This window comes from Globicephala melas, chromosome 2, assembly GCF_963455315.2.
Source record: "Globicephala melas chromosome 2, mGloMel1.2, whole genome shotgun sequence".
Lineage (NCBI taxonomy): Eukaryota > Metazoa > Chordata > Mammalia > Artiodactyla > Delphinidae > Globicephala > Globicephala melas.
In genome coordinates this window covers 143,602,060-143,626,878 of record NC_083315.2, presented here as the reverse complement: position 1 = coordinate 143,626,878, position 24,819 = coordinate 143,602,060, and the positions used below count along the sequence as shown (strand labels likewise).

Below are 24,819 nucleotides of genomic sequence, written 5' to 3'. Positions count from 1 at the left end.
TTACCACTGGACCACCAGGTAAGTCCCTCTAAATACTATTTTCTATTAAAAGGAGCAAGAATTGATTCTAAGCCTGGGAAAGTATGGGTTAGCCAAAAAGTTCGTTCAGGTTTTTCCATAAGATGTTCCAGAAGAACACAAACAAACTTTTTGGCCAACCCACTACAAGATGAGCATTGGAACATCATTTTATGTTAGAAGGAAACTACTCAAAGAATAATGAGGATTTGTCAGAAGGACGTACAAGCGAGCTAGATGAGTTTTCCACTGGCCAAATCTGGGACAATTTCAGAATTGGAATAAATAACAGTAATGGTTTACAGATCACTGAATAAAAAAAAAAAGTTCATGAGTTCATGCTTATAAAAATAAATAAATAGATAAATAAACAGAAAAAAAGGAAACCTCTTCCTTACAGTGGAAAGCCCATTAATAAATGTAGATAAAATGATAGTATTAGAAAATCACTATTTGACAACCATCATAGTAATAACTGATTCAGGCAAGAAGCATCAATGGATGCTAAAATAATGAAAGTTTGAGGAGTAACAGAATATTTATAACTTCAAAGTCATCTCCTCATAAGACACTTTAATTCCAAAGGGGAAAATCGTAAATTTACAGTAGAAAACCTGGCAGATACTTCCTAAACAAAGTGATTAAAGTTAACACCAACAGTAATAGGACAAATCAATATCATGCACATTCTGCTATGATACACTGAAAAGAATACGCATCACTTCTCTGGTATTCTTGTCAAAAAGACTATTTCTTACATCTCTTCATGTGAAAACTCAGACTAAAGGACATTCTATTTAGGTGCATATTTAGTAAAGAGACATGCATACTTTTAGGTAAAGAGGCATCGCGCACATACAGGTAAAGGAACAAAACACACAAGCAATCATACTTAAACTCTCATTAAAAACTTATCTATCGATGATTATCGCTTAAATCAATCATTTATTTCTGGGGGGGGGTCACAAAATGATGATCTTTTATTTCTATCATTTCTTCCATATTTATTAGCTGGAATTCTTCTGTAAAGGGCTACTTGATTTCCCTGAAGTATAGCTAATACAGAAGATAGGGCAAATGCTGAATTCTTTCCTTTAAATTGCCAATTTTCAGACTAAGGAATTAGTGCCCTAGTTTCTCCAATGGTTCCCAGTGAGATGTTAGGTATTTCTCCTTTTATCATTGTGATATATATTATTTTATGTATTAAATGTGTTTCAATCAATTGTGTAGGGTGTTTTGTTTCATTTTTGAGACTCAAATTTTCTCATCTTTGGCCAATAGAAGCCACTCATGCATTTGAAGTTGAGTTTTAGACACAAAGAATTTGAAGAGCTTATGAGACATCCATTGGTTCTGAAACAGGAGACAAAAAGAAGAAAAATACTATAGAAGTATAATTCTTATTCCTAAGGCATCCTAACCACCATACGGAAGTGCCTGAGAGGATTTTTTAGTACAAATTAAGATTTTAAAATTAATATATTCACTAAACATTTACTTCATCTGTCTGGGTTTTTTTTCTTTTCTTCTATTTACAATATGATGATTAATGTGTCCCAGTCTATTAGACAAGGTTCCTACCCTCAATGAGCTTAGTAGGAAAGATACCATAACTGTTTATCTTACATGCCAGGTGACAAATACAGGTCAGGACAAACATATCGCAGAATTAGTGTTACAGAAATAGAAATAAGGGATTATATCCAGCTCAAGTAATCTTAAAAGAATTATTTAAGTCAGAACCAAAAGTAGACTTTGATATGCCAGGGAATTGGAGGAAAGGCATGGGGTGTGTGGTGGGCAGAGCCAGTGCAGGGAAGGGCATATTAGGAGTGATGAAGAGGAAGTAAAATGCAAGGCAATTTGAGGGCAAGGTGAAGGGAGTAGACTATTTATAAGAATAGCACTATCTAAAAGAACTTTCTACAAAGTGGACATGTTCTATATCTGTGCTGTCCAGTACAGCAGTCACCAGTCACATGCAGCCGCTGAGACTAAAGAACTGAATTTTTAGTTTTATTTAAGTTTATTTAACTTAAAACGAATAGCCACCTATGGCTAGTGCTTACCATACTAGACAACACACTATTAGAATAAAAACTCAGAACGGGTACTTTTTTTCTGTTGAATAAACAAGTGAATGAACAAATGAATGCATGATTGAATGCACACTCAAATGAATATTCCAAAGGGTATAGTATCTTAGGAAAATGTGGGACACAAATTTGGAAAACTATGTTAGAGCCAGATTATAGATGGCTTTGAACACAAACTAAAGAGTTTGAACTTTATTTGAAAGGTAATTTTAAAACCTCACTGACATTTTCTTAATAAGGGAAGCATAGTAATTGTTTCAGGGCAAGTAACCTGGCAGTAGTGAGCAGGCAGTACTGACAGGACAAAATCTGGAAAAAAAGAGAGGTGGGTAGCCTAGGTTAGAGATTCTCAAACTTTTTGATTTCAAGATCCTGTATTACTTTTCTAGGCTATCATAACAAAGTACCGCAAATGGGGTGGCTTAACACAACAGAAGGATATTCTCACAATTCTGGAGGCTAGAAGTCTGAAATCAAGGTATCGGCAGGGTCACACTCCTTTGAAGGTTCTAAAGAAGAATGTTTGCCTCTTTCGAGCTTTGGTGGCTCCTGGCAATCCTAGGTGTTCCTTGGCTTCTAGCTGCATCACTCCAATCTCTGCCTCTGTCTTCACGCGGCATTCTTCCCTATAGATCTCCTCTGTGTCTCTGTATTCAAATCTCCTTCTTCCTTCTCTTATAAAGACACCAGTAATTGGATTTAGAGCCCACCCTAATCCACCATATCCTCATTTTAACTTGAATACAACTGCTGAGATCCTGTCTCCAAATAAAGGACCAGGGATTACAACTTGAACATATCTTTTTGGGGACCACTCAACCCACTACAGACTCTGTTACACGCTTAAAAATTAATGCAGTTCCCAAGGAGCTTTTTTATATGTTGATATTTACCATGTTAGATACTGATATCTACCATATTAGAAATTAAAACTAAGTGCCTATCTACTCATTTATTTTAAGACAATAATAATAAACTCATTGCATTTTAACTTACCACATTTTTTATGAACAATAAATGTATTTTCCAAAAAAATTTGTGAAGAGTGGCACTGTTTTATATGTCTGTAAATCACAATCAAAGATGGCTAGACTCTCACATCTACTTCTGCAATCTGTTACAATGCATAGTTTTGGTTAATGTATCTGAAGATAATCTGGCCTCAGATATGTAGTTGGAAAAAGAAGTGTTTCAATAGCTTTTACAGATACCTATAGATATTCTTCCTTGATAGTACACCAAAGCTCAACAAGTGGTCATTTTTTAAAGGCAAATCAAAACCACAATGAGATATCACTTCACACCTGTAAGAACGGCTATCATCAAAAAGAACACAAATAACAAATGTTGTAAAGATGTTAAAAAAAAATTGCAAATGTTGGTGAGGATGTAGAGAAAAGGTTAGTTGCTACTTGAACTACTGTCAGTGAACTTTTGGGGCTCTGTTGCATTGGTCATGTGGAATATATTGTTTATCCTTCCAATGTCAACACATTTCAAACACCATGAATCTCATCAGAAAAGTCTTCAAGTATTGGGAAGTTTTTTCCACATTTTCATTTTTGCTTGGAAGCTTAAATTTCACCACTAGAGATAATAAAATTCTGTTTGTTCATTTTTGGGAAAACTTCTGCCAGATATCAAAGTCTTGAATAACCACAGTTTGTCTATCAGTCTTTTTTTTTTTAATGGTGTTCCATGAAAAAAAATAGTTTAGCTCTCAAACAACTGCAAAAGTGCTCCTCCTTGAGACCATTGTACTTCAGAATGCACACATGCATTGTCAAATAGAGTAATAATACAACATGTACTCAAGTGGTAAGATTTAATGAAATTAATAATTTTCACTGATTCATTAAGGACATTCTTAAGCAAAACTAGATTTCTTTCACAAGTGTGTAGCAGTGAAGAATGCAATGATTACTAATATAGTTTGGCAGTACTGTCTTAATTTGAGTAAAGCACTACAAATTTACCCTTCATTGTTTTTTCACCATCAGTGACAATGAAAAAAGCAAATAACATCTTAGTACAACGATGAAAATATTGATAGTTATGACTTTGCATACTCCTGAGAGATTTTCAGGGACACCCACCCTACCCTGGGGAGTCCCAGATCAAATTTTGAGGACCACTGCCCTAGGTAATTGGTTCTCAACTTTGAGGTGTGTCAGAATCACCTGTGACCAAAAATTAATGAATCAAATCTATTTGTACATTGACAAAGCACCATTAGATGAATCTTAGGTGCACCAAAGGTTGATAACTACTGGCCTACATGATACAGTGATAGATAAAACTAGGCTTTATAGAAGTGGGAATGAACAGGACCACCTAGAGGGGTGGGATAGGGAGGGTGGGAGGGAGGGAGACGCAGGAGGGAAGAGAAATGGGAACGTGTATATGTATAACTGATTCACTTTGTTATAACGCAGAAACTAACACACCACTGTAAAGCAATTATACTCCAATAAAGATGTTAAAAAAAACATCGTAAAAAGGAATGCTTCCAATAGAACCAATAAATCATTTCTTTAAAAAATACTTATAAAATAGAAGTCTTTAGCTGGTAATATTAAAAAAAAAAGATGAACAAACAAACAAAAAAAAACTAAAAGACTTTACAGATTGATAAAATGTGAGAATATGAAGAAAATCAACATATCAAAGGTTCTGAGTCTTGATTACTGAAAAAAACTGGTGATACCATTAAGAGAATGAGAGAAGTCAGGAGAAGCTTATCAAGGAACTAAAGAAATAGGAAGGAAGATGAATTACCTTTTTCATGCTCTTCCGGATTAGAATTAATCCCCTCTTCCTCTACATTTGTATCTCTATCTTTAAATTTTTCTTCATTTAAAAATGTTACTTTATCTCTCATTGTATTACAGTGTACTGTTTACATGTCAGTCTCCCACTCAGTAGAAATCAAACTCCTTGAGGACCCGAATGAGCTTGGGTGCACCAGTCCTGGGCTCTAACTATATGATCTTGGGAGTGTTACTTACTCCCTCTAGCCTCAATTTTATCATGTCTAAAATGTGGATAAAATGGTCTACCTTTTAGAGTAATTCTAAGGATCAGAGAGAAATTTTCATAGTAACTAACATAATGCCTAACACAGTAAAAACTCAGCCAAGAACAATAATAAAATCAATTGGCATAGTGGTATTACCATTAAAAGTACTCCTTTTAGAGCTAGCAACTTTCTGATTAAATACAGACCTTTGCTAGTTCTCACTGTAAAGCATACCAGATACCATTCATCCTCAATTAATTACATAAATGATCAACTAATTTGTGAATTGAATTATCCAATTTATCCTGCCACAGGCTCATTAAGGCCTCTAGAAAAATGGACAAAGAAGAAGTATAATTTTATAATCTGTTTTGCTTTTTTGGAATGCTGCATGTCATTCTGCACAAAAAGTGGAAGAAAAAAAATTCTAAAATAAAATTCCTAAATTGCTAGTGGATTTAATTTACTCATGCTATCTTTAACCCTCATATATACCAATAATTTACAATTTACAGCAGGGGGACAAAATTATTTTCTCTATTCATGTAACTGAAACATACATCTGGTCTAAAAAGCAGCAGTTTGCAAGAAGAACTCCCCAGAGGTTAATGGGTTAATGGTTCTGGAATAGAAATGCAGTACAAAACTCTAACTAGTTGAAATAGGAATGGGACTGAGGAGAGAATGGAAGGGGTAATCCCAGGGGAGGTAAGATGCAACTCTCCGAGCTGGCTTTCAGCCAGCACAGCTAAGCGCACATCTCCTGACTCGCCAAAAATAACATTAGGGTCTTTGTGACCACAAGTAGTAAGGACTTCAGTTTTAGGTTTCATCTAAAAATAACTATGAAAACAACCCAAAAAACCCATACATCAGTCAAAGTGTGATGAGAATTTTTTAAACTCTGTATCATGATTCAGTAAATGCTGTTTCTTTTACAATCAGAAATGATGCCTCCCCCAACCCCATTATTTCTACATGGCATGCTTGGAGGAGGCTGTAGCTCCTTCGAGAAAAAACTCTACAATGTCATAGTAGGATGCTTTCATTGGTAAGTAAACAAAAACTCAAAGTGGCTTAAAATAACACTTCTCCAGCTTTTGTGTGTATTCTGATTCAGTAGGACTAGGGTAGGGCCTGAAATTCTTCATTTCCAACAAGCTCACAGGTGATGCTGATGATGCCAGTCCATGGACCACAGTTTCCATACCAGGGATTTAAACCATAAAGAAATACATAGATTAACATATCTGGAAACCCAGAGATAAGACTGTTCAATAATGTCATCAAGAACCCATAGCTTGGGACTTCCCAGGTGGCACAGTGGTTAAGACTCTGCACTCCCAATGCAGGGGGCCTGGGTTCCATCCCTGGTCAGGGAACTAGATCCCACATGCATGCCGCAACTGAGAGTTCACATGCCACAACTAAGGAGCCTACGAGCTGCAACTAAGGAGCCTGCCTGATGCAACTAAGACCCAACACAACCAAATAAATATTTAAAAAAAAAAAAAAAGAACCCATAGCTTATCTATCTCCAAAATGTCAGCTTCATCTTAAGGTTGGCTCCACCTTCTTGGGTACTGTATGGATGATAACAGTAATCAGGGCTACATGTTTCCTTGGTCATGTTCCACAGAAGATACAGAGGGGCTTCCCATGGATCTCTCTTAAGAGCAAGGAAGAACAGCCCCAAAGCTTAAAAAAATTTCCTTGCATCCTATTTGCAAGGATTAGGTCATGTGCTCATCCCTGAACCACCAAGCGGCAAAGTAACCTTTGGACCAACCAGGCCCACCCCTGAACTGAGGTGAAATCAGCTTTCCTGATGCTTATTGGTTACATGGAAGTAGAGGAATCCTGAAAAAATCATGGGTCCGTTAGGAAGGAAGAAAGAGGAACAGATGCTTAGTAGGCTATAAACAACATCCAATATAAATAAATATTTTCCTCCCTCATCCCATCAATGTTATCATTTGGTTCTGAATCCAGTGCATCAACTTTTCCAGCTGTTAGAAATCTCATTAGACCGGGAAATCATCAAAATCTTTACTATCTTTTGTAGGATGGCTTTCAAAGCTCTTTCATCTATTAGAATTCATATTACAGTATAACTATAAAAATAATTTCAAAATACTTATCAATCTAAAATGACAAAGAAGTTTATTACTACAGAATGCATAAGATTATAGCATAATAAGAATAATAATGGCAATAGAATATATAGTAGCCTAGCAGTAACATAGAAAATAAATTCATAATGTGGGATATATAAATAAATAAATGAATGGATAGATAAATGTGAGCTTTGGTCTCAAATCTATCAATCTTTCCATGGAAGCAAGGCTTCCTCCTAGGGTGAATTATATGGTATGTAAATTATAACTCAATAAAACTGTTTAAAAAAAAAAACACTTCCCTTTAATAACACAGACTAACAATTTGTGGAGAAAACTGTCTAAAAAAGACTTAGCCACAAGATTTGTCACAAATGCGAAACAACTACTATTTAGTTTAAACAAAAATCAGGGTCACAAAAACTGCGTCAGAGGTCTCTGAAAGCAATACCAAAAATGTGGGCTGTGTGATCTGACCGTCAATGTTGCTCTACCTCGCAGAACTTCTAGACTCAGGAAATTTAATATTCTCTAGAAAAAACACTCCCTGCTAGTAAACAGAAAGCAAAGGCTAGAGTCAACTATATGGGCTCAAAGCTTGCACAACAGTTGCTCCTAAGAAAAACTTGGCAAACATCTCAGTCATAATATACTAACAGGAGAGACTTCTTTTTAAAACTACTAATACTAAAGGAATGTGATCATTTTACAGGTTAGGCTCACTATTTTATAAAGGATTCTATCTTGTATTCGGCACTAACGTTATAAAGGGAGAACTATTAATTCAAAATCAGACCTATGATGTACAATATAAATTATTATACAAAGCTATCTCCAGATGTGGATCAATGCTATTCAACTTGAATTCTAATTGGTACCTAATTCAAGTCACTACATAATTCTGCACTACACAAATCTAGTGAAAGATAAAAATTTTAAGGGTATTATTTTTCACAATAGCCAAGGTACAGAAACAACCTAAGTGTCAACCAATGAATGAATATTGTTCAGTCATAAGAAAGAGGGAAATTCTGTCATATGCAATAACATGGATTAACCTGGAGGACCTTATGTTAAGTGAAAAAGGCAGATACAAAAAAACAAATACTGTATGACCTCACTTATATGCGGAATCTTTAAAAAAAAAAAAAAAGTCAAACTCAGAGAAACAGAGAGTAGAATGGTGATTAACAGGGGCTGGGGTGGGGGAAATGAGCAAATGTTGGTCAAAGAGTACAAGCCTTTGATGAATAAGTTATGGGCATCTAACTACCTACAAAATGAAAAAGAAATGTCTCTCTGGCCTCCAAGGGCCTCCTTAATCTAGTTATTATTTCCCATTTAACCTAATTTCCTACCCTCAGTAAAAACTGCTGCTCTGAGTAAGCTGATTAACTTAACGGAAGTTTAAAAGAAAATTTACACTTTTTTTGCTTTTATGTATTCGCTCATTCCATTTGTAATACTTGAATTGCTTCCCTAATCCTAACTGTCCAAATTTTACCTGTCTAGCCCAAGTTCCATCTCTCCCTTTAAGTCAGCCCTAACAAGCCCTCCAGGTGATTTCTATGCACACTCAATATTGACAACCATTAAGATCTCGGGATTATGACTGGCTATTAAAAAACTGAAAACCTCTCTACAGCACTTTAAGTGAATAGGTATTTATTTGTCTCATATAAGAAAACGTCTGAAAGCAGACAGTCCAGGGCTGACATCCAATGACGTCAACATCCTTAGTGTATTGGTTTATCACATCATGAGCACAGATGATTGCTGCTCCTTCAAGACAGGAAGAAGGGACAAGCAACAAAGGACCATGCCAGAAATATCACTTCCCTTTTATCTGGAAAGTAAAAGCTTCCTGAGAAGCTTCCCATTCCCTACTAATAAGTCTTCACTTAAATGTGGTGGCAAACTGTATTTTCCAAAGGTGGCCACACCATCATATTTATCCCAGCCCACGTGTTCTTTTTACAATGTGATAGGTACTTCTCCAACTGAGAGGTCATATTCTCTCCCTTCGAATCTGAAAGGGGGACTTGTGATAGTTTTGACCAACAGAGTACAGCAGAAGTGATAATATGTGACTTCTGAGGCACCATCATAAAAAGAATACAGCTTCCATCTGGGGGGCTCTCTCTCAGGAAACTCTTAGAACCCAGAAACCACGATGAGACCACATGTGAATATTCCAGCTGGGCTTGCAGCAAACACAAGCATTAACTTCCAAACAACAGGAAGGAGTCTTTTCACATCAATACAATCCCAGTCCCCAGTCTTGAGTCTTCTAGCTGCAGCCTCAGAAATTGTGGAACAGAGACAAGTGGTCACCACTGGTTTTATATGAATTCTTGACCCACAGGAGAAATAATAAATGATATTTGTTGTTTTAAGTCACTACATTTTGGAATAATTTATTAAGCAGCAATAGAGAACTAAAACAGATACGATTGGCCAGAACTGGGTCACATGACCATCTTCAGCTGCAAAGAACCTGGGAAATCAGGGAACATGATTGCCATGAACTTAGCTAAGGTGGACACACTGCCACCAAAACATAATCAGGGTCCATTAACAATGGGAGGATGAAAGTGAGTACTGGGTAGGCAACTAGCAGTACATGCCACAACCACTTGGTTAGTACTCATCATCTACTACCTCATACCAACACTGACATTTTCTTAAATATGTGTCTTACATCCACTTAGTAGAATATATAAGAGTCTTGAAGGCAAAGACTATTTCATTACAAAATGCCTTAATCGGTAGTTACCTTAAAACTATTAGCTATTTAACTTCTGAAGGGAAATATTTAGGTTATACTTTAGAAAGAACTTCTAGGTCCTAGAAACTGTGAGGTTCTGAAACAAACGCACAGAAAAGGTTTTATAATTTTTTTCTTCAGTTTTTTTTTTTTCAGAATAATTTCTCTGGGAAAATGATGGTGTGACTGAACAATGGAATAAGCTTTGACAATGCCCTGCAGTATACAGACAAATATCAACTGACCCCAGAGTTAGACTGAGTCATCACAATGGTGTTTGGAAATCCTGTACAAAGCTGACCAATACAGGCACTAGCTCAGACTTTTATAGAGATAAACACTGATGCAGGCTAATTAACAACTGCAGGGTACTTTGTGAACATAAAGTGCTAAATATTTATTTTTAAATAATCACACTGATTTAGCAATAAATGATAAACTTACTCTTAGTGGAACAGTAACACTACTGTAGTTCCTAGAAATGACACTAGCCCCCAAGTACTCCTGACCACTCATGATTTTCAGCGAGTCTCTATTTCTTTAAACAATGAGAAGAGTAATATAGAGATCAGATGTTATTGCAATTTAACTTAAAAATAAATCTTAACACTAGTCAGAAAACATTCCAAAACGTTTATTTTAGCTAAACAGAAATGTCACCTAAATTTAAACAACTCTGATTCATCATTCTAATAACTAAAGCTGAAAACAGCCACTTCGGTTGGTTATGAAAATATCAACTAATACTCACATAGTGCTTCAGAATTTACAAAGTCCTTTCATAGATAGATAGATCTTCCTATAAAATTATTATATATGAGTGCTTTGTTAACTGTAAAAATCTCTGTAAGTTAGTAATTGAGCAATATGTGTTTACTATTATTCATCTACTACAGTATTAGTAATAATATTACTATTATTAGTAATAATAAAATTAAAGCTTATGAGGCAAGAACTTTTATGCCCTTTCTACAGATAAGGATATTGAGGCTGAGGAAGGAGAATTGACTGGTCCATAATCACACAGTTGAAATACATTTGGTACTTAAACTCATATCTTCTGACTTGAAATTCTGGGGTACTTTCTACTGCATCTTGCTATTTCTATAAAATGTTTACTTCTTCAAAGCATGATTCCCAAAGATGGGAAGAGAAAAGTGAAAGGAGAGGTCTATTGTTGAACAGAGAACTGTCATTTCTAAGGCTGTAGAGCAGGCTAGTCTCAAGTCATTGGACAACCCAGTAAACTAAGCTAAAGATCACAAAGAAAAACAGAAGAGAGATTCATTACAATATAGTCTAAGAAATGAAACCAACTGCAGTAACTTTAAACTAGGAGCATTAAAAAAAAAACTTTTCACATTATAACATTTTCAGTATTGCTTTAAAATACTGCACTTTGGTTATCGTAACTATAAGCATCACTTTATTCCAGTTCAAGTCAAAACTGTCCCTCCCTCAAATATATACACTAAAGATCCTTTGAGTCATGATGCTTATAAAAACTACCTTAAGTTGTAAGTTCCTAGGAACTTTTAATTAAATTCATGAACACTCAATTTTACGGGACACATCTGGAAATGCCATGAAACTGAAATGTCTCCTGTCCGGTCACAGCACATATTAAGTCTTCATTAAACCTCAAAGCAAAATCTTAGGAGGCTGTCTGTACTTCAGATGTCCCCTAAGAGAGGTACAAAGTACAAGTGTTTAGGAATTACTTTCCTAAGAGAGCATACTTACCACAGGATTTAAGCTATGACTGGCCAATTCCAGCTGGAAAATATAGAAACCCAACAAGTCTTTAGCACATTCACTAGCAGATAAAAGGCATTAAATTATACTCAACATACATGTACAATTTATATGCAGTGGAAAAGCAATCAAAGCTGCAAGTATTCAAATATTTCTTTTACTTGAAATACCAATACGACTAACAGAGAAGCATTTCTACCATTACACTTCCAAACAACAGTCAAAGCATTAAGCAAAGTGTGAGACTTCCCATTGAAAAAGGCTTGGAAGAAAGAATTCTGAGTATTGAACAGCTTTTAGTATTACAATAAGTAAGGGAGCAAAATAATTTTGACAACTGCATTAGGAAGCAAAGTTCCACTGGAAATAAAAACATGTGCATTGGAATCAGACATATCTGAGTCCTACCCTTTCCACTTACCTAGCCGTGTGGTTCTGGGAAAGTTATTTAACCCTTACAAACCTCAATTTCTTCAACTATAAAACAGGAATAATATAACCTACCTCATAAAGTTATTTAACATATTAAATGAAAAATGTTTGAAATGTACTCACTACAATACCTGGAACAAAGTAAGTACTCGATAAGGTACAGCTGTTTATAATTTACAGTCTTTCAAGTATTTCAAGATGATTTAAATAAACTAGACCAATTTCAACAACTACATACTTTTGCCAGTAAAACAATACAAACTCTGAGATACTAAATAAGGTCCTTGATCTTAAAAGGGACTTCAAAACCCAAACATTTATGATCAACTTTTAAAAGAAGTTTAGGTTTTCAAACCGTTAATGGTAAGAACGAGAACAGTTGTTCTCCTTCTACCCACATATATTTATTTTTCTCTCCTATAACAATCAAAATAGTATTAGGGATTAAAAAGCTATCATTTGATTTAATGTTTTATTTTTAATAAGACACTTCCCAGCAGAGACTGAATCAACATCAAGAGAATCAAAACAAGTAAGAGGGCTTTCCTGGTGGTGCAGTGATTAAGAATCTGCCTGCCAATGCAGGGGACACGGGTTCAAGCCCTGGGCCAGGAAGCTCCCACATACCGCGGAGCAACTAAGTCCGTGCACCACAACTACTGAGCCTGCACTCTGGAGGCCACGAGCCACAACTACTGAGCCCACATGCCACAGCTACTGAAACCCGCAGTACTGAGCCTGTGCTCCGCAACGAGATAAGCCACCACAATGAGAAGCCCACGCACCACAACGAAGAGTAGCCCCTGCTTGTGGCAACTAGAGAAAGCCCATGCAGAGCAATGAAGACCCAACGTAGCCAAATAAATAATCTTTTAAAAAAAATCAGTTATACTTAGAAAAACAAAAGAAATACCTAACTTTTAATATCCTCTATTTTAAATTATTTTAGTTGTATTGGAAGACAGTTAAAACCTTTAAACTACAGCTGTTATGTGTTTACATAGACTCAAATGTTTGGAAAATGTCCTTAAGTCTTATAAAGTCAATTATATGCCTACTTTAATTCTTATACTCAATAAAGGAAAACACTCTAACTGCAGTAATTAAAGTTGTTTTCTTTTAAGACTAAAACTTTGCCTAGGACTTCTAGCTCTACTAAAATTATAAATTATCTGAGAAATAAAGTTACTGGCTAAACAAACTGATGAAAAACAGAAATGATAAAACTAGAAGCTTCCAAAAAGAAATCAAGATTTAGGATGTTAAAGAATTAAGCTCGGAATAAAAAATTTTTTTAATACAAAGTTGTTTTTTTTAACATCTTTATTGTAGTATAATTGCTTCACAATGTTGTGTTAGTTTCTCCTGTATAACAAAGTGAATCAGCTATATGTATACATATATCCTCATATCCCCTCCCTCTTATGTCTCCCTCCCACCCTCCATATCCCACCCCTCTAGGTGGTCACAAAGCACCAAGCTGATCTCCCTGTGCTATGCGGCTGCTTCCCACTAGCTATCTATTTTACATTTGGTAGTGTATATATGTCCATGCCACTCTCTCACTTCGCCCCCACTTACCCTTCCCCCTCCCTGTGTCCTCAAGTCCATTCTCTATGTCTGCGTCTTTATGCCTGTCCTGCCCCTAGGTTCTTCAGAACCATTTTTTTTTAGATTCCATAAATATGTGTTAGCATACGGTATTTGTTTTTCTGTTTCTGACTTACTTCACTCTGTATGACAGACAAAAATATGGAACATTTCACGAATTTGTGTGTCATCCTTGCGCAGGGGCCATGCTAATCTTCTCTGTATCGTTCCAATTTTAGTATATGTGCTGCCGAAGCGAGCACTAATACAAAGTTTTTAAAAGTGTAAAATTAAAACACTAACAACATATCAACATGTATGTACTTGGAAGTTAAGTGGAATTAGCTCAATGAACACATTCAAGATAGACAAAGGACATACAATAATATGAACCAAAGAAATAATTTTTGTCTTTAAAAAACACAAGAGAGGGGGCTTCCCTGGTGGCGCAGTGGTTGGGAGTCCGCCTGCCGATGCAGGGGACACCGGTTCGAGCCCCGGTCCGGGAGGATCCCACATGCCGCGGAGCGGCTGGGCCCGTGAGCCATGGCCGCTGGGCCTGCGCGTCCGGAGCTGTGCTCCGCAACGGGAGAGGCCACAGCGGTGAGAGGCCCGCGTACTGCAAGAAAAGAAACAAAAAAAAAAAAAGAAAAAAAAAAACACAAGAGAGTATCCTTTGAGCAACCTCTCATATAGCCAAGATTGTATTTCAAATTGTTTATTTGAATTTAATCAAACAGTGAGCTGTTAGTACTCCATTAAACTCAAGATCCCATTTCTCTACAATGCTCTCCTTTGATAAGTTAAAAATCATAAAATAGAATATCATCCAATATTATTAAACTTCTAAATAAGGCATTAGAGTAATAGTATATACAGAGCACTAATGTTAAATTCCCACCTTGATGATCACAGCTCTTTGTATAAAATCCTGATTGATGATGTCTCACAGAAGTTCATATATCATATTAAATTAAAGGTATGGAGTTTTCAAATTATGAACAAATCAATTTTAAAGGAGAAGGAAAGGGATGGGGGAGAGACCAAAGTTTAGTTTCCAAGTATCTTTTCACTTTTTATAAAGAATGTTAGAATGTTTTCCCTTTAGGTATTGTAAGAGCTCAGGTAGGCACTTAATTAAATATGCATTTCATAAATTGCATGACTAGAAAAAGTGATACAATCATTCTACAAATATATACTGGACACTTAATCTAAGACACTATTCAATATGGATACTATTCTATATAAGCAGCTCTAAAGGATACATAAAAATAGCTCTGTTTTCAGGGAGCTTCCTAATATAACTAAGGAGCTCAGACATGAACATACAAAAATTTAAGTAACACTGCAAAGCAATAAATGATTAAAGTTCCAATTAAGAAGTTAAGACCATATGTATTACAAAAGAAGATAGAATTGATTGAGGCTCAAACCTGTGTGTAGAATCAATTGGTATCTAAAAATCAAGTGACACAAAAATCTCAGAAAAGAGAGAAAACTTGAGAGCTCAGACATGAAAGAAGAGTAAAGTTTAGAAAGGAAGAGATGAAAGAGAAGGGCATCCACAGCTAGAATAAACAGAGGGTGACAGGGATAGACCAGCAGCCAGCACCAAAGAGACAGGTAGCAGGCGTAGGTTGGAAGCATATGAAAGCGAACTTTGAATATCCTATCAGGAACTTGGACTGAATCATTCAACAAATACTGATTGGTGTAACTACTCTGTGCCACGTACCATCCTAGATGCAAAGGACACAAGTGTGAACAGAACAGCTAAGTTCTCTGCCCTCATAGTGATGATACTCTAGTAGATTTATTCCATAAAAAAGATGGTGCCATGCAATGCTTCTAATCAGAGGATGAGATCAGAGATATACTTTAGGAAAATTATGTAGGTACCTAGACAGAAAAAGAGATAGGCAGACCAATTAACACACTGCAATAATAATCCAAGAGAGAAGTAGCAAGTGATAGTATTCAGTTATGCAAATACGTCTTGAGCAGTCTTGGATAAAACACCTCATTTCTCTGCATCTCTGTTCTGACTTGAGAATTGAAGTTTGCCACTCAACCACAACCTTAAGATTCTCAACTGGAAAATTCTACAAACACATCAAGGCACCATGTAATATGTGCAAAGGAACACTAAAATCTAAGAGCTGCAACTTGCTTTCATCTCTAACTTCTTCCTACCAACTCAACTTTCGAATTATGCTTATCCTTTATCAGTTTAACGACTATCTGTCTCCAAAAGAACACTCTCTTTATGAATGAGAATGGACAGTAAGGGTCAAGGTTAGATGTGATAGAATTTAGCTGGAGCCTAGGAAGATCTATGTTACCTCCCTTTATTTCTCTCTGCGTAATCTGTAGTCCCAAGTAAAGGACAGAGAAGGGGGTACCAAGGTATTTACAAATCTGTTAGAAACAGAAAAACAACAGTAGACAAGGTACTTATTTCATTCTCCATTACACCACAGAAAGCTATCTGTCTCCTACAATTAACTTATTTATACATGCCTTAAGGGAAAAGATTATGTTTTATTCATCATTATGATCTCATAGTGCCTAGCACAGAGTTTTGTACGCATTGTTGGGAGTGTGATTAAGAAGAGTGACTGACCACCCACTGGAGTAAAAGTTCTGAGCCCCACGTCAGGCTTCAGAACCTGTGGGAGGTTCTGGCAATGGGAGGAGAAATTCCTAGAGAATCAGACTTTGAAGGCTAGTGGGATTTGATTTCAGGACTTCGACAGGACTGGGGTAAACAGAGACTCCACTCCTGGAGGGCACACACAAAGTATTGTACGCATCAGGACTCAGGGAAAGGAGCAGTGACCCCATAGCGACTGAACCAGACTTAACTGCTAGTGTTGGGGGTTCTCCTGCAGAGACGGGGGGTGGCTGTGTCTCACTGTGACGACAAGGACACTGGCAGCAGAAGTTCTGGGAAGTACTCCTTGGCGTGAGCCCTCCCAGAATCTGCCATTAGCCCCACAAAACAGCCCAGGGAAGGCTCCAGTGTTGGGTCACCTCAGACCAAACAACCAACAGCGAGGGGACCGAGCCCCACCCATCAGCAGGCAAGCAGAATAAAGTTTTACTGAACTCTTCCCACCAGAGCAACAGCCAACTCTACCCACCACCAGTCTCTCCCATCAGGAAACCTGCACAAGCCTCTTAGATAACCTCATCTACCAGAGGGCAGACAACAGAAGCAAGAAGAACTACAATCCTGCAGCCTGTCAAACAAAAACCACATTCATAGAAAGATACACAAAATGAAAAGGCAGAGGGCTATGTACCAGAAGAAGGAACAAGAAAAAAAAACCCAGAAAAACAACTAAATGAAGTGGAGATAGGCAACCTTCCAGAAAAAGAATTAAGAATAATGATAGTGAAGATGACCCAGGACCTCGGAAAAACAATGGAGGCAAAGATCGAGAAGATGAAAGAAATGTTTAACAAAGACCTAGAAGAATTAAAGAACAAACAAACAGAGATGAACAATACAATAATTGAAATGAAAACTACACTAGAAGGAATCAATAGCAGAATAACTGAGGCAGAAGAACGGATAAGTGACCTGGAAGACAGAATGGTGGAATTCACTGCTGCAGAACAGAATAAAGAAAAAAGAATGAAAAGAAATGAAGACAGCCTAAGAGACCTCTGGGACAACATTAAACTCAACAACATTCTCATTATAGGGGTCGCAGAAGGAGAAGAGAGAGAGAGAGGACCCGAGAAAATCTTTGAAGAGATTATAGTCGAAAACTTCCCAAACATGGGGAAGGAAATAGCCACCCAAGTCCAGGAAGTGCAATGAGTCCCATACAGAATAAACCAAGGAGAAACACGCCGAGACACATAGTAATCAAATTGGCAAAAACTAAAGACAAAGAAAAATTATTGAAAGCAGCAAGGGAAAAACGACAAATAACATAAAAGGAAACTCCCATAAGGTTAACAATTGATTTCTCAGCAGAAACTCTACAAGCTAGAAGGGAATGGCATGATATACTTAAAGTGATGAAAGAGAAGAACATACAACCAAGATTACTCTACCTGGCAAGGATGTCATTCAGATTCGATGGAGAAATCAAAAGCTCTACAGACAAGCTAAAGCTAAGAGAATTCAGCAGCATGAAACCAGCTCTACAGCAAATGCTAAAGGACCTTCTCTAAGTGGGAAACACAAGAGAAGAAAAGGACCAACAAAAACAAACACAAACGATTAAGAAAATGGTAATAGGAACATACATATCGATAATTACCTTAAACGTGAATGGATTAAATGCTCCAACCAAAAGACACAGGCTCGCTGAATGGATACAAAAACAAGACCCATATATATGCTGTCTAGAAGAGACCCACTTCAGACCTAGCGACACACACAGACTGAAAGTGAGGGGATAGAAAGAGATATTCCATGCAAATGGAAATCAAAAGAAAGCTGGAGTAGCAATACTCATAACAGATAAAATAGAATTTAAAATAAAGAATGTTACAAGAGAAAAGGAAGGACACTACATAATGATCAACGGATCAATCAAAGAAAAAGATATAACAATTATAAATATATAGGCACCCAACATAGGAGCACCTCAATATATAAGGCAACTGCTAACAGCTATAAAAGAGGAAATCGACAGTGACACAATAATAGTGGGGGGGCTTCCCTGGTGGCACAGTGGTTGAGAGTCCGCCTGCCGATGCAGAGGACATGGGTTCGTGCCCCCGTCCGGGAAGATCCCACATGCCACGGAGCGGTTGGGCCTGTGAACCATGGCCGCTGAGCCTGCGCGTTCGGAGCCTGTGCTCCGCAACGGGAGAGGCCACAACAGTGAGAGGCCCGTGTACGGCAAAAAAAAATAAAAATAAAAATATAATAATAGTGGGGGACTTTAACACCTCACTTACACAAATGGACAGATCATCCAAACAGAAAATTAATAAGGAAACACAAGCTTTAAATGACACAATAGACCAGATAGATTTAATTGATATTTATAGGACATTCCATCCAAAAACAGCAGATTACACTTTCTTCTCAAGTGTACATGGAACATATTCCAGGACAGATCACATCGTGGGTCACAAATCAAGTCTCAGTAAATTTAAGAAAATTGAAATCATATCAAGCATCTTTTCTGACCACAACGCTATGAGATTAGAAATCAATTACAGGGAAAAAAACGTAAAAAACACAAACACATGGAGGCTAAACAATACGTTACTATATAACCAAGCAATCACTGAAGAAATCAAAGAGGAAATCAAAATATACATAGAGAAAAATGACAATGAAAACACGATGATCCAAAACCTATGGGATGCAGCAAAAGCAGTTCTAAGAGGGAAGTTAATAGCTATACAAGCCTACTACAAGACACAAGAAATATCTCAAATAAACAATCTAACGTTACACCTAAAGGAACTAGAGAAAGAAGAAAAAGCAAAACCCAAAGTTAGCAGAAGGAAAGAAATCATAACGATCAGAGCAGAAATACATGAAATAGAAACAAAGAAAACAATAGCAAAGATCAATAAAACTAAAAGCTGCTTCTTTGAGAAGATAAGCAAAATTGATAAACCATTAGCCAGACTCATCAAGAAAAAGAGGGAGAGGACTCAAATCAATAAAATTTAAAATTAGAAAGGAGAAGTTACAACAGACACCGCAGAAATACAAAGCATCCTAAGAGACTACTACAAGCAACTCTATGCCAATAAAATGGACAACCTGGAGAAATGGACAAATTCTTAGAAAGGTATAACCTCCCAACATTGAACAAGGAAGAAACAGAAGATATGAACAGACACATCAAAAGTAATGAAATTGAAACTGTGATTAAAAATCTTCCAATGAACAAAAGTCCAGACCAGATGGCTTCACAGGTGAATTCTATCAAACATTTACAGAAGAGCTAACACCCATCCTTCTCAAACTCTTCCAAAATATTGCAGAGGAAGGAACACTCCCAAACTCACTCTAAGAGACCATGATCACTCTGATACCAAAACCAGAAAAAGATACTACAAAAAAAGAAAATAAGAGACCAATATCACTGATGAATATAGATGCTAAAATCCTCAACAAAATACTAGCAAACAGAATCCAACAACACATTAATAGGATCATACACCATAATCAAGTGAGATTTATCACAGGGATGCAAGGATTCTTCAATATACACAAATCAATCAACGTGATACACCACATTAAGAAATTGAAGAATAAAAACCATATGATCATCTCAACAGATGCAGAAAAAGCTTTTGACAAAATTCAACACCCATTTATGATAAAAACTCTCCAGAAAGTGGGCATAGAGGGAACCTACCTCAACATAATAAAGGCCATATACGACAAACCCACAGCAAACATCATCCTCAATGGTGAAAAACTGAAAGCATTTCCTCTCAGATCAGGAACAAGACAAGGATGTCCACTTGCACCACTCTTATTTAACATATTTGGAAGTCCTAGCCACGACAATCAGAGAAGAAACAGAAATAAAAGGAATACAAATTGGGAAAGAGGAAGTAAAACTGTCACTGTTTGCAGATGACATGATACTATACATAGAGAATCCTAAAGATGCCACCAGAAAACTACTAGAGCTAATGAATGAATTTGGTAAAGTTGCAGGATACAAAATTAATGCACAGAAATCTCTTGCATTCCTATACACTAATGATGAAAACTCTGAAAGAGAAATTAAGGAAACACTCCCATTTACCACTGCAGCAAAAAGAATAAAATACCTAGGAATAAACCTACCTAGGGAGACAAAAGACCTGTATGCAGAAAACTATAAGACACTGATGAAAGAAATGAAAGATGATACCAACAGATGGAGAGAGATACCATGTTCTTGGATTGGAAAAAATAATATTGTGAAAATGACTAGACTACCCAAAGCAATCTACAGATTCAGTGCAATCCCTATCAAATTACCAATGGCATTTTTTACGGAACTAGAACAAAAAAATCTTAAAATTTGTATGGAGACACAAAAGACCCCAAATAGCCAAAGCAGTCTTGCGGGATAGAAACGGAGCTGGAGGAATCAGACTCCCTGATTTCAGACTGTACTACAAAGCTACAGTAATCAAGACAATATGGTACTGGCACAAAAACAGAAACATAGATCAATGGAACAAGATAGAAAGCCTGGAGGTAAACCCACACACCTATGGTCAACTTATCTATGACAACGGAGGCAAGGATATACAATGGAGCAAAGACAGTCTCTTCAATAAGTGTTGCTGGGAAAACTGGACAGCTACATATAAAAGAATGAAATTAGAACACCCCCTAACACCATACACAAAAATAAACTCAAAATGGATTAGAGACCTAAATGTAAGACTGGACACTATAAAACTCTTAGAGGAAAACATAGGAAGAACACTCTTTGACATAAATAACAGCAAGATCTTTTTTGATCCACCTCCTAGAGTAATGGAAATAAAATAAACAAATGGGGGCTTCCCTGGTGGCGCAGCGGTTCAGAGTCCGCCTGCCGATGCAGGGGACAAGGGTTTGTGCCCCGGTCCAGGAAGATCCCACATGCCGCGGAGCAGCTGGGCCTGTGAGCCATGGCCGCTGAGCCTGCACGTCTGGAACCTGTGCTCCGCAACAGGAGAGGCCACAACAGTGAGAGGCCCACGTACCTCCCCCCCAAAATAAATAAATAATAAAAAATAAAAAAATGGGACCTAATGAAACTTCAAAGCTTTTGCACAGCAAAGGAAACCATAAACAAGATGAAAAGACAACCCTCAAAATGGGATAAAATATTTGCAAACGAATCAATGGACAAAGGATTAATCTCCAAAATATGTAAACAGCTCATGCAGCTCAATATTAAAGAAACAAACAACCCAATCCAAAAATGGGCAGAAGACCTAAATAGACATTTCTCCAAAAAAGACATACAGATGGCCAAGAGACACATGAAAAGCTGCTCAACATCACTAATTATTAGAGAAATGCCAATCAAAACTACAATGAGGTATCACCTCACACCAGTTAGAATGGGCATCATCGGAAAGTCTACAAGCAACAAATGCTGGAGAGGGTGTGGAGAAAAAGGAACCCTCCTGCACTGCTGATAGGAATGTAAATTGATACAGGCACTATGGAGAACACTATGGAGGTGCCTTAAAAAACTAAAAATAGAATTACCATATGACCCAGCAATCCCACTACCAGGCATATACCCAGAGAAAACCATAATTCAAAAGGACACATGCACCCCAATGTTCTTTGAAGCACTATTTACAATAGCCAGGTCATGGAAGCAACCTAAATGCCCATCGACAGACGAATGGATAAAGAAGATGTGGTACATATATACAATGGAATATTACTCAGCCATAAAAAGGAACGAAACTGGGTCATTTGTAGAGACGTGGATGGATCTAGAGACTGTCATACAGAGTGAAGTAAGTCAGAAAGAGAAAAACAAATCTCGTATTTAATGCATATATGTGGAACCTGGAAGAATGGTACAGATGAACCAGTCTGCAGGACAGAAATTGAGACACAGATGTAGAGAACAAATGTATGGTCACCAAGGGGGGAAAGTGGAGGAGGGTGGGTGGGGTGGTGGGATGAATTGGGAGATTGGGATTGACATGTATACACTGATGTGTATAAAATTGATGACTAATAAGGACCTGCTGTATAAAAAAATAAACTAAATTAAAAAAAAACAACCTTAAATTACATGCTTACACTGAATTCATCTCACAAATATAACGCTGAGCAATAGAAGCCAGACACACAAAAAGTATTTACTAAATGATTCCATTTATTAAATTTCAAAGATACATAGAACTCACCTCTGGTGTTGTAAGAAGTCAGGATATCGGTTACCCTTGATTAGAAGGGGGACATGAGGGCTTCTGGGGTAATGGTCTGTTTCTTGATCTAGTGCTGACTATACAAATGTGCTCACTTTGCGAACACTTATTGACTTATACATTTATAATTTGTGTACTTTTCTGTATTAGTATTATGTTTCAATAAAGTCTGTGTTAAAAAGATTAAAAAAAAAGAAGAGTGACTGAGATCTGAAGAATAAGTGAGTGAACCAGGTATAGGAGGGTTAGGCAGTAACAGCAACCATCAACAAAACAGCTAGAAGGGGATACAGCCCTAAGACATGATTTTTCCTTTTGAGGAGCTTGCAGCCTTCTGAGGAAAAAAAAAAAAAAACAGGAGGAGAGAGATAAAATATACCAAGCACCTGGAATGAGGTAACTACTAAAGTTAATGATTAATGGTTACCTCTTACTGAATGTGTCAAACATTGTACAAAGAACATTACAGACATTGTCTCATTTAATCCTCACACCCCTATGAGTCAGATATTATTATCCCCATTTTTCAAATGGGAAACTAAGAGTTGGAACTAGGATAAATAACTTACTCAAGGTCACAAAACTAGCAAACAATGAAGCTATGATTCAAACCCACACCTAACTCCAAAGCCAGTATTCTTAAACAACCAGAACCAGGGTAGATAGCATTGAAGATGATGGGAATTAATCTTATGATGGTACTTAATATATATTGAAAATGGAGCCAGATAGATTTTCTGAAAGATGAAGAGCAGCATTTAAATTGAAGAGGTTTTAGGTAATATCTACAGGACCAGACAACTAAATAGAAGAGATCCAGTGCATCAAATAGAAGTCCTCTTCCAGCCCCTGTTTTCCTTCTCCAAATGCAACCAATGGAGTTTCTTAATGAGCTTCCAGAGCCAATTTATGAACATAAAAACACACCCTCTTTTTTTAACTTATTATTTTGAAATAATTTTAGATTCACCAAATAGTTGCAAAAAGACTACAGGGAGTTCCTATATGCTCTTCACCCAGCTTCTCCTAATGTTAACATCTTATATAATCATAGTACAATGATCAAAATCAATAAATTAAGGTTGATGCAATACTAATAACTAAATTTTGCCAGTTTTGAGCAATTAGGTTAAGCTCCCATAAACATTCTTGCACCTATCTATTGATGCCCCTGTGTGTCAGGGGTCTCTAACACCACTTTCTGGCTTGGTGATTCACTGAAAGGACTCACAGGACTCAGAAAAGCTCTTACACTCAGTTATGGTTTAGTACAGCAAAAGGATACAGATTGATATAAGCAAAGAGGAAAAGGAGGATGAACAAAGCCCAGGAGAAACCAGGTACCAGTTTCCAAGTGTCATCCCACAGTGGAGTTGCATGGACGTGTTTAATTGTCCCAGCAATGATGTGTTACAACACATGTGAAGCAAAGTCCACCAGGAAAGCTCACCCAAGTTCTGGTGTCCAGAGTTTTTACTGGGAGTCAGTCACATACCATGCAGGGCCTGCATGACTGACCTTAGCTACCGAGATTCTAGTCCCCAGAGCCAAATCGGTGTTCTCCATAAATCACAGTTTGTATAAACTATCTGATTCAACTGGTATTGTGTGGACCAAGGCATCAGGCATATAAAAACACTCTTATTAAGCAGAATATTCCAAAGGCTCTGAGTTCATTTCCCAGGAGCTGGCAGTCCTGAAGATAAGACTTCCTTGGGAATATGCTGGGTTTGAGCAACCTACCCCAGCTGAGTTAATCCTTTCCTAAACAACCTGTGAATACATTCCTGGGTTATCTCATTCATTTTAACAACATCACAGTATTCCATTGTATGGATGTTCCACCATTAATTTAGCCAATCATCCACTCATTAATCTTAAGTTGTTTCTAGTTTTTTGCTCTAGTCAACAATAAAAACAGGGACTTGGGACTTCCCTGGTGGCACAGTGGTTAAGAATCCACCTGCCAATGCAGGGGACACGGGTTCGAGCCCTGGTCCAGGAAGATCCCACATGCCGCGGAGCAACTAAGCCCGTGAGCCACAACTACTGAGCCTGTGCTCTAGAGCCCATAAGCCACAACTACTGAGCCCACATACCACAACTACTGAAACCCGTGCGCCTAGAGCCCATGCTCCCCAA

At 37.2% G+C, this 24,819-nt stretch overlaps 1 protein-coding gene and 1 non-coding gene across 5 annotated transcripts in view; both read right to left on the bottom strand.

Moving 5' to 3' along the window:
* RAD51B (RAD51 paralog B) overlaps positions 1-24,819 on the bottom strand; it is a 647,199-nt gene that overhangs the window by 556,557 nt on the left and 65,823 nt on the right. Inside the window, exon 8 of one of the 4 annotated variants that reach the window (XM_070045062.1) lies at positions 14,123-14,416. The exons of the other annotated variants lie outside the window; for them this stretch is intronic. Coding sequence (XP_069901163.1) covers positions 14,144-14,416 — 273 coding nt within the window. The 3' untranslated portion in view covers positions 14,123-14,143. Of the gene's footprint in view, positions 1-14,122; positions 14,417-24,819 lie in introns of those variants that run through there. 4 annotated transcript variants of the gene reach the window in all.
* On the bottom strand, positions 13,954-14,060 carry LOC115852475 (U6 spliceosomal RNA). The gene has a single exon (XR_004039154.1). It is a non-coding gene; the product is annotated as a U6 spliceosomal RNA (small nuclear RNA).